This window comes from Rhinolophus sinicus, chromosome 8 (genome assembly GCF_057876585.1).
Source record: "Rhinolophus sinicus isolate RSI-liver-muscle chromosome 8, RSI-T2T, whole genome shotgun sequence".
NCBI lineage: Eukaryota > Metazoa > Chordata > Mammalia > Chiroptera > Rhinolophidae > Rhinolophus > Rhinolophus sinicus.
The window spans coordinates 80,217,355-80,228,325 of NC_142508.1; the positions used below are offsets into that span (position 1 = coordinate 80,217,355).

A 10,971-nucleotide genomic window follows, 5' to 3' on the forward strand; every position below is an offset into this window, starting at 1 on the left:
CAGCTCTGCAGGGGGTTCTAGAAGCTATCAATTTTGACAGACTGGCCTGGGGTACCCTTTCCAATCTTGGCTGCACACTGGGACCAACTAGAGACATTTTAAAATTCTGACCTGCAGGAATACCTAAGACCAATTAAGCCCCATCTCTGGGAGTGGATCAGGTGAAGCGTCCAGATCATTCTAATGAGCAAACAGGTTGGAGAGCCACTTCCATAGGCAAATCCCTTCAGGAAAAATGCAGGGCAAGCTCACAGCACCCGTCACTTCCTGACGACAGGAAAATGGACCCCTGCCCATGCACTTACTTCTCGGTAACCAATGTTGTCTTCCCAGAAAGCCCAGAAGCTTAACTCTTCCCTAACAGCTCTTTTCTTTATCGAGGAACTGACAAATATAATTGCATGTATTTAAGGTGTACTTGATTTGATAGACGTATACATTGTCAAATGATTACCAAGTTCAAGATACCTGACACTTCGTCACCTCAGTTAACTTTCTGGTGATGAGAATGTGTATGACCTGCTCTCAGCAACTTCCAAGCGCACACTATGGTGTCCCAGTCACCACGCTGTACATCGGATCCTCAGAACTTCTTGTAACTGAAAACTTGCACCCTTCGACCTACAGCACCTCCGCTGTCCCTCCCCCCAGCTCCTGGCAACCCCATTCTATTCTGTCGTGAAATCGGCTTTTACCCACATGGTATTTGTCTTTCTCTGTCTGGCTTATTTCACTTAGCATGATGACCTCCATTTTCATCCATGTTGTTGCCAATGACAGACACTGGTTTTCTAGGACCAAGTTTGGGTATTTTCTTGGTCTTCTCAAAGAACCAGCCTTTGGAGTCAATTAGTAATAACCCTTCAAAGTTAAACTGGAGGAGAGAACCTGCAGCACGCACCGTGGCCGTGGGTGAGTCCATCAGCTTCACAACCATGTACACATGCAAATCAGAGCTTTCCGGGACCGAGACATCCTGGGAACGCAGGATTGAGACCAATGTTCAGCTGATGAATCCGTGTGAAGAGGGCACGCCGAGTCGTACGTCTGTGGCCTCCCTGCTATACCCCACGATGATGCTTCAAGCATTGGTATCTTCTTTTACAGTGTATATGCCTTTCACACCCTTTATCTGAGATTTATATTTCAAAGGTGAATACAGTCCCTAACTGGGTTTTTATACACTGAGATGAGCGGGGCCCGCAGAATGTTGTCCCTCCAAAGGTTCAAAAAGGGGCCACAGACAGTGTGTCTTGAGAGCAGGCTTAGGAGAGCAAGCACATATTCCCCCAGATAAAGGAAGAGGCATGGGCTGGAACTTTGGCCACGCAAAGGAAAGGGCAGTTTTCAGACACTCATCCTACACTGGACAATTATGTGAAACGCAGCAGCCTTTCTGTCCTGCAATTAGAGTCAAGGTTTTGTTTGGCCTTTTAAAACCGTATGAAAAACCTATGGCTTATGCACTTCCATTTCTCACCTTCGCAGATATTCTATCAGATAAGGATTTCAAAAGCCAGATGACTATAAGCTTTTGGACTCAAATTGGCCATGTAGCTTCTAATGCATTCGTGTTTTGGCATTTCAAATATGAAAATATGAATAATTTTGAGGTTTCACTGCAGGGTGGGAGGAGGCATGTGGAGTGTATTTCTCTACAGGAAAGTAGTGTTGTTTTTGGCCGTTTTCCTAGTGTTTGGACCTGTGTCCCCTCACAAGCGACACACTACATTCCGGCTCGTCCATGCCACCACTACCCCCCAATACCAGTAGCACCCTCCGATAATTGTGACAATCAAATGGCCACAAATGCCCCCTTGAGTAGCAGGGCTGCCCCTGGCTGAGCACTACTGTCTTGAAAGTTTGGCTCAGTTGATTAAAATAACGCTGCCTCTATGAGTTTCGATCTTTGTTGTAATCCCAAATACCGCAAACACAGCAAATATTATCTGAGAAAGCCCCTTCTCACTTTTAGGGTGGGGTGGAGGGGCTCCAAGATTCTTAAACTTAGGACTCTTAGAAATCACCTAGTCCAACCAATCAGGAGATGTTACGGTTGGGAAAACAAATGTCCAGAGGTGAGGCGACAGGCCCCATGGTTCCACAGCTAGGAAATGGCACAGCCAGAATGAAAACCCTAAGTCCTAGCCGTACTTCTGCAACACCAAGCCCCCACCCATGCAGCCCACGCGTGGCTGTATTGGAAGCTCAGTAGCTTCAATTACATCTAAAGGAACCAAATTAAACACTTTTACATAAGATGACAAGGCACCCAGATTTGCTGGGTTCTGAGGATTCACTCGACAATATTTCAAGGGCTCTACTCCAGGTTTAATTAAAAGTTGCATTTTTATTTATCATCCCATTAAGTTCCTCCAAGTAGGAATTTCATGAAAGTAACACATACACCAGCCAAGTTCCTACATTAGTATATCCTGAGGAAGTGAATAGTTCTGGCGCCTTATTCAAAAAGACAATAACCACTTACAATTCAACCTCAAATTGCGTCAGCTTATAACAGACATATTGGTAGTTTTAAGCAGTAAATTGTGGGAAACTGGCATCATGAAAAATAGCATGAGTATTAGAGAGTGTATGATTTTCCCCACAAATATCAGAAACACATCTTCACCACAATAATCAACAAGCAAAATACCCAGCAAATATAAACCAACTCGTCTGGGCCACATATTGGGGGCGAGGGCATTCACATAAGATGCTCAACTATTAACACCGGGTACTGCATAGCTCTGGTGCTTATAGATGACACTTCACTTTTAAACACTAACTTTTCCATGGTAATCTAGATACACTCAAAAGATCAGAAAGCCCTCCAGTTAAAATAGAAAAATTATCAAAAAGTAGTCAATTAGCAATGTTTAACATTTAGTCTATTTACACCTAGATAGCTGAACCTCTCATTATCTGGAAAACATAAAATTGTTAATATGCCCCATTTATAACATGTGCTAATTTCTTCATAGAATGGTAAAAATGAACCAAAGACTAACACCTGCTCATAAACGTAGAAATTTTGCCACTTTCTTTTCTGATGCTGAGCTGATTTCATAGATTGGAAGCCTGCATGGCCAGCTCCCTCTAGAAGACCAACCACTGAACCTAGTTTGCTATTTACAATGCATGTGTGATCACGGTGGCCCAGGGGAGTGTATGTCTGACCCACCTCCAACAGCAGAGAGAAGACAGACGTATCGAAGCAGCTGAAAGTCTCAAGAGGAAAGCCCTCTCCCAGTTCCCAGAGGGAGGAACAGACCTTGGTCTTATTTCACCGAAACGTGGAGGCAGGCGGCCAGAAGGTGATAATTCTGACATCTCCCTGTGCCATCCCCACTTCACAGTGGAAAGTGCTGTTACTGCAAATCCAACTGGAGGAAACACCAGCGCAGAAACAAGTCGGGTCTCAGGGCACTGCTCCCACCTCCTGGTAAGCTGATTGCAGGAGCAGTGGGACGTGAACACCCACGCAGGACAGAGCAATGGGAACAACTCCCACTAGGAAAGCTTCTCGCAGGGAACAGCCCACCACCGCCTCTTAAAAGTACAGAATCCTAATTACATACTCCCATAAGTGACACCTAAAATTTCGGGGCTGTCACACAGGCAGGAATTAGCTAGCTAGAGCCGGGGCTAAGGCCTCAAAGCTGCTTCAGCACTGTTTTCTATAGATTACCTGCAACATTAAAATACAGATTACACAGTGTGTGTGTGCTGGGGGGACACACTGGCCAGGCCTCACGAGCGAGACTAGAAGGGATTCCCAGACAGTAGTGCTTCCGCCCAAGCCTTAACCACCTCTCAGGACTCGGAGGGGACCAGCTAACGAAATCGCATGCTAACCGTGAGCTCTGTAGAATCTGTGAGCCTGACACAGAGAAGAGAAATAAGTGAGAAAGACAATTACAGAGTTCACAGATAGCCTGTACACCAGTCTGTGATTTTTAATTAAAATTAACTACCAAAGACACTGCACCTTTCCAGTCTGAGCTCGAGAATGTTAACAGTGACTTTATTAGGTGAATGCTTGAAAGTAGTCAACATTGAATTTACTTCAATTTACTTCACGTTAACATTTGCGAATACATTATTAGCAACTCTTAAAAATTCTAAATCAACCGACTTGAAGTACAGAATCCCGCTGCTGAGGTGGCGTGACGCCCGCAGGAGCCTGGCTGAGTCGGGTCCCTAGCCCACGATCACTAGGTCATCACTGGTGAACTCATAGGCGGGAACTTCAAGGTTGAGGGGCGCAGGCCCCTTCCTGATCCTGCCGGACGCATCGTAGTGGGACCCATGGCAAGGGCAGTAATAACCACCAAAATCGCCTGCGTTTGCAATGGGCACACAGCCAAGATGCGTGCAGACACCAATCAGGATAACCCACTCGGGTTTCTTCACACGTTCCAGATCGTGCTGGGGGTCCCTCAGCTCGGACATTTCAACAGCAGCTTCCTGCTCAATTTCCTTCTTGGTCCGATGGCGCACAAACAGAGGTTTGCCTCTCCATTTGAAAGCCATGTTCTTGCCTTCCGGGATATCGGACAGCTTGATTTCAATCTTGGACATGGCCAAGACGTCGGCAGAAGCACTCATGCTGGAAACAAACTGGGAGACGACATTCTTTGCAGCGTAGGCAGCAGCCACGGACGTTGTCGCAGTTATCAGATAGGAGAAGCCCTTTCTAGCCTCAGTGCTCTCTTTGGAAGACTTTGTTCTATCTAACACTTCAGCGCGCCGGTAATCAGAGAAGTCGGGTACTTTAACGTCTGTGTGGGAATAACGGACACACGCAGGGACTGCAAGATAAACAGAGGTTAAAAAACACGGTGAGATCAGGACCCTGAAGAGGGTCTTCAGCAGGAAATAGGCCGTTATGGATTCACAAGCAGGAAACCCAATCATAAAAACATAGAAAGTGGCACTCACTGGGCTCAGAAATGGGCAAGCTGGCAGTGCCAACATATAAAATACTAAAGACAAAACGAACCCAACCACCACCAAGCACAGAGGTGCAAAATCTAAGGTACTATGTGCAGGCTGTTTTCCTATTGAACTCTGCTGATTCCCGGCTCCTGCCGAGTCAGAGCATCAAGTTTGAAGCCACATAGCACTGTAAACGACAATATTTTAAAGTCCCCCCAAATTCAACATGCCAAGACATACTATACTATTATGTGAAATACCTCCCATATTCTCTGGATTAGAAGGGACCCTAAAGCAAATCTAGTCCACTCCAGAAGTTGATATTATTAAGCCAATGTCTAACTTTATACTTCTGTCTACCTGCTCTCTGAAAGAACTGCTAAAAATTCATGAAATACTAATTACAAGATAAGAAACATTCTGCGAACTGTCAGTATAACTTTAGCTGCAGAAAATTAAACCATTAATGGACAGAAAAGGATGCCCTTATCAGAAGAAGCAGCTATCAAAATCAAATAAAATCTCCAAAAGAACCAATTATTTCAATTTAGCACGGGGAAGAAAGAGCAAACGTTCACACCCCCTCTTCAGTGACGGGCAACCGCTTCCATGAGAGCAGGGGCCTCACCTTTCTTTTCACTGCGGGCTCTATCTAGGCCAGACACTTGTGTCAAACGAATGTTAAATAAAAGAATAATTACAATTTATGTAATACTTTGGATACAAGTAGTTCTTTTTCTAAGATTACACCCTTCTGTCCCATACCATTTTAAAGCGTCTTGACAAAAAATTAACTTACTGGTATCACTTTTAAGTATGTTTCAGGAAGTATCTTTGCGAATTGTACACTCATTTTAGGATATTTGCTAGAAATTTTCCTTTTTAGAAAAGGGAATGCTAAAAATGCCTCACTTTTAGAAAATGTGTTGTTTCCAAAAGAAGCATGTACTTATAAAATACATTTTCATAAAAGCTGTAATTCTACTTAGCTAAGCTGTCTCACCCAAATATTACAATAAAGAATGCATCAACTACTTTTCACACGGTTTCAAGGTTAGTAACTTTATGGAAGCCGTAAGTGTTCACGATGGTGAAACCTACCACAATCACTCGGTGTACTTTTCTGGCTGACCCAACATTATTTGGAGGGACCAGGACATAGACAGTGACTGCTTGCGATTCACAACTATGGCCAAGTGACGTCACATTATGTACCACCCTACATCCACCTAATGGTGACCTGTCTGTGTAGACTGGGATTCGGGATCAAGGGTGAATTACTTTCCCTTAGCATTGTCTGGGATTATACAGGAAAGGTGTATCACACCTAGAAGATGAAGGAATCAAAGGTCACACTTCTAACTAAAACATATCTACAACCCTTAACCACGTAACAGCACACAAGGAAAACATTCTCATCTAGAGATTCGCTGGCCAAAGAAATCCAGCGGTCTACTCCCATTCCATCTCGCAGTTTACACTTTATGTTGAGCTATTCCATCAAGAATGCTTTGGGAAATTAAACTGCCAAAGGGCAATAATCATTCTCTAAATTACATGAACTGTGTATTAAGTGGGACTTTCAGTAGCAAAGATGCTAGCTACATTCGTTCTAAACTAAAGCAAAATCAGACACTTACAGAAATATCATCTAGAAGTAGAGAAAATGTAAGGCATTATAATAATAAAACGGGTTTTTGTTTTTAAGGTGAGCTGACCTGCCTTGGAAACTTTCCTTCCCAACCCCTCACCCCATACGCCCACTAACCATCTTTCCACAAACCGTCTAGACAGATGTTAATGTGAACTTAAGCTACAAGCTGAAGACATGATTACAGAAGAGGTTTGCCTTACGGTTCTACATTTACCAGTTCTCAGAAAAGACACATAAGCCTCCAACCTTTAGAAGAAACCCTTTAGCCAATTTGACAAATTCCAGTCATGCTTTTCACCTTCGCTCTTTTCTCCTCCCTTATTGTTTCTCCCCTCCAAGTCCAAATAGGCTTGGGATGGTTCTCTCTTCCTACCCTGAACAGTTTCTCCAAAACCTAATGGTGCCCTTTAACAAAATAAAACCTGCCACTTTACTCAGAAATATTTTGCACCAACTGCATGTAAAATCCAAGGTTGTGGGAGGCAGAATAAAGGAGACATTCTCGATGCCCTCAGGCTCAAGGTCAAGGCATCACCAGTAAACACAACTCGGGGTGGAAAGTGTTACGTGCTCTAAAACATGCAAGAATCAGCAAATGTAGTTGTATTGACCTGATCCTGAACTGAAAGGATGGCTACGTGTTGGAACTGTGGAAAACTGAGTGGGCATACGACCGAAAGTACAGAGAATAGGGTGGATGAAGGCAGCAGAGGGGGCAACTCGCATGCAGGGCGGGAGTCACCACGTCAACTGTCAGCGTGGCCAGGCAGGAGGCCTGGGGAGGGCGGAGAACTGGCCGAGCACTTGCTCCAAGTGACAGGGCCGCCAATGCACAGCCCACCGGACCTTCCCCATGTGCCCAGTTTTTGAAAACTACACAGGTGGGGCCGACCTCAGGCCACTGGTCCATAAGCTGCCGATTCAGGATCTCCAATAGTGTGTGTGAAGAGAAAAGGGAGGCCGGGCAGATGGTCAACTCCACCTGCTGACAGAGGGTGTGACCCACAGTCCTGGGAGAGCTCAAGGCTGACTCAGCCTCTCAAACCCACGCTCTGTCTCCTACGGTGCGTAGCCTTGTGCAAGTCACTTCACCTCTTGGACTGTGTCCTCATCTGTGAAATGGGAACATCATCAGCCTCCGCCTGTTGCTCTTCTTGAGGCTGATTAGTGTGTAAACCCTTCGGCCCAGTGCCTGCAAACACTGGATACGCTGCCCTAGAAATGACCTTGAGGCTTGTGTTACTGTTGTGGGGGGGGGGGGGGTGACAGTGAAGGGCGCAGCAGGATGGCGGTGCTGAGCACGACAACTTCACAGCCACTAACAGCAGTTCCTATTTTTAAGCATTTATCAGGTGCCCCCAAAATGTACTAATGGCTTAACACAGAGTTTTTCCGTCTGAACCTCAGGGCATAGCGCACGAAACCGGTATAATCCTTACTCCATTTCACTGCTGCGGAAAAACGGTGAGGAATGTGCCCAGAGTCAAACGACCTGTAGGCAGCAGCGTGTCTGCCAGACTTCGCCGAAGGCGGTCGGACCCCAGAGTCTGGAACTTAACGCCGGGAGCCCAACACTCAGCCGCCCGGCCGCCCACGGACAGCCTCGCACGGGAGCCTGGGAGCCAGAGCGGCGGGCACTCGGGATCGCGCACCCCGCGGGTCCCCGCTGAGGCCCGAGGCCCGGCCCCAGGGCTCCCAGGCCGCCCGGCCCCGCCGGCCACCGGCCCCGTGTCCGCGGAGCCCCGCCCTCCTCTGCGCACCCCGGTCCCGGACGGAGAGCGTGAGAAGGGGGCCCTCAAACCCGCCGCTCCCGGCCGCTCCGCTCACCATTGAGGCCCACGACGGCGACCAGAGGCCGGCTGGCGGCCTGGCCGCTCAGCGACTCCCGGCAGAGGAAGGGCCGCCTCACGTCCAGCACCACCGGCTCCGACGCGGCGGGCACCGCGGCCTGCACCAGGGGCCGCAGCGCGCCCGCCACCCCGCGCGACGTAGCCGACAGCACCGGCGCGAACGGGCCCGAGCGGGCGGCGACCGACAACATGGCGACAGATCCTCCAAACGCCGGGCCGGTCACAGGGACGACCTTCCGCGCGCGGCGCAGCGGGAGACGGCGCAGGACCATGACGTCAGCGCGCCGCGCCGGCCGAAGCGCGCCCGGCCTGGAGAGGCGTGCGTCGGAGGCGGGGCTACGAGCACACGCTGAAGGCGGGGCCGGGAGGGGAGGAGGCGGGGCCGTCCCGTCAGTCAGACTGGGCTTCCAGTAGTGGTCTGTGTCCCAGGGTCTGCCCTGAAGAAAGGGGGCGAAGGAGGCCACCAGGAACTTCCCATGGGCCAACTTTGCGTCCCGGAGGGAAAAAACTTCATCTATGGGGGCCTAGGAATAAGAATAAGTTATCATAACAGTTTAAATAGGGATAGTAGTTCTTAACACATGTGCATATATAGCCTAATACATGTCTATAGCTTTATATACAGAGGGAGCCAAAAAAATGTATACACATTTTAAGAAAGGAAAACTGTATTAAAATTGTAATACTCAACATATACCAATAACAAAAGATAAATACGAGTCACGTTTGACTTCTGCAATTACAAGAGGAGCTCAAAGTTGTTCCCATCAGCGTCCAGACACTTCTGATGACGGCGAACTACTGCTTGAGCAACGTTGTCCAAAGTGTCCACTTGTATACACTTTTTTTGGCACCCCTGCTGACTCATTTATGTTCCTCTCTCTGGACCCACAGGACACCAACCACTTCCTCCTGGACCCTCCTCAGCACCTCGGCCCCAAGGACTGGGCTGGTGAGGATGTTGAGATGGGGTGACTACCTGGGATTGTCCCAGTGGACGCGAAGTAATCACGGGGTCCTGATCAGGGAGAAGAAGGACACGAGAGAAGAGAGAAGGTATTATGCTGCTGACTTTGAAGACAGAGGAATTGGGCCTGGAACCAAGGAGTGCAGGAAACCTGGAGAAGCTGGAAAAGGCCAGGAATCAGATTCTCCCCCAGAGCCTCCGGAAGGAACAGCCCTGCAGACCCACGTTAGACTTTTGATCTCCAGAATTGTAAAATAAGTTTGTATTGTTGTAAGCCACTAAATTTATGGTAATTTGTTACACAGGAGAAGGAAACTAATGTGTGTGCATGTGTGTGTGCAAGTGCGCGCACACACACACACACACACACACACACATACACACACAGTTGTCTTGTTTCTAAAAACTGGAAGATCTAACCACATTAGTCCTGGATCCTCACTTAGAAAAAGACGGGCAAGAACTCACTTCCTGGTCTGGGTTCTTTCCCATCTTGTCCACTCCAGTTACATTACCCACCTATTTGCTGAGGTTTCTGAGTGTGGGACCTCCGGCTTATACAACCCCATGAACAAACCTGATCTGTTGCCAAAAGTGGTGGAATGCCAACAAGCAGTGGAATCTCCTGGCCCCAAGTCTGTGAGTTGTATTCTGAGACACTTCTTGTTCCCTGCACCCTTGATACTTCCATCTGGGCAATGGGTTGTATATGGAGTCAGGGAGCTGGGTGTGTCCTAAGGAGACTGAGCCAGGATTCTCCAACAATGTCCTCAAAATGCATTTATGATACAGCTGCTCTATGTATGATCAAAGCACAAAGCCAGAGAGACACCCCCCTTCCTGTGGCCCTGCCTCAGGGGCATGCCTCCTCAGCCACTTTCATCTCTCCTTGTGCTTAAACAGAAAGGCTGTCTGCCTCGTTGCTGACTGGCCCCCACGTCTGTCTCCTGTTTCTACACTGTTACCCCGGAAAATGCCTGGCTTTCCATTTCCAGCTCCAGTCGCTGAGACAGTTTCAGCCTCTCTCCTCAGCCCACGTCCCTCGCTTGAGCAGTGAGACGTGAAGACTGACAGCCACTTGAGAACTGCACAGACTGTCCCCAATTTAAGCCATTTAAAATGCATTTCTGTTCCATAAAATTCGGTTCCGTGATTCTGTGCCCCTGCCTCTTTGAAAGATGGTAACCCTAGGGAGGAGAAGAAATTAGCCAAGGAGGAGAAGTTCAGAATGCTAATATTTTAATCGCTCGTTGCTTTAACACATTAGTCACATTCATTAAGTATGATTAATTTGCGGGCTTTGTTGAAAACTGTATCAGTTCCCCTATCAGCCACACATCCCCATCTCGCCAAGCAAGCTGCTGCACTGACACCAAAACTCCCACTTTTTTTAACTTGGGATTGCATTAGGTGCCCCTGAAAAATCTGTTAATTGAACTCATTCGTATAGAATACTTGCTAAGAGCTAGGGCTCCTGAGTCAGCAGCCAAGGTTGGGTTCCAACTCCACTTGCTACCTGAGTCGCTTGGGGCAAGTTACTGAACCTCTCTGAGTTTCAT

At 47.6% G+C, this 10,971-nt stretch overlaps 1 protein-coding gene across 1 annotated transcript; it reads right to left on the minus strand.

Moving 5' to 3' along the window:
- Positions 1 to 4,006: 4,006 nt before the first annotated feature.
- Positions 4,007 to 8,719, minus strand: UQCRFS1 (ubiquinol-cytochrome c reductase, Rieske iron-sulfur polypeptide 1). Its single transcript, XM_019740549.3, has 2 exons — positions 8,423 to 8,719; positions 4,007 to 4,814 (listed from the first exon to the last, which is right to left on the minus strand). Exons 1-2 carry the CDS (start codon positions 8,715 to 8,717, stop codon positions 4,204 to 4,206), a joined length of 906 nt encoding a protein of 301 aa, XP_019596108.3. The 5' UTR covers positions 8,718 to 8,719; the 3' UTR covers positions 4,007 to 4,203.
- Positions 8,720 to 10,971: the final 2,252 nt, after the last annotated feature.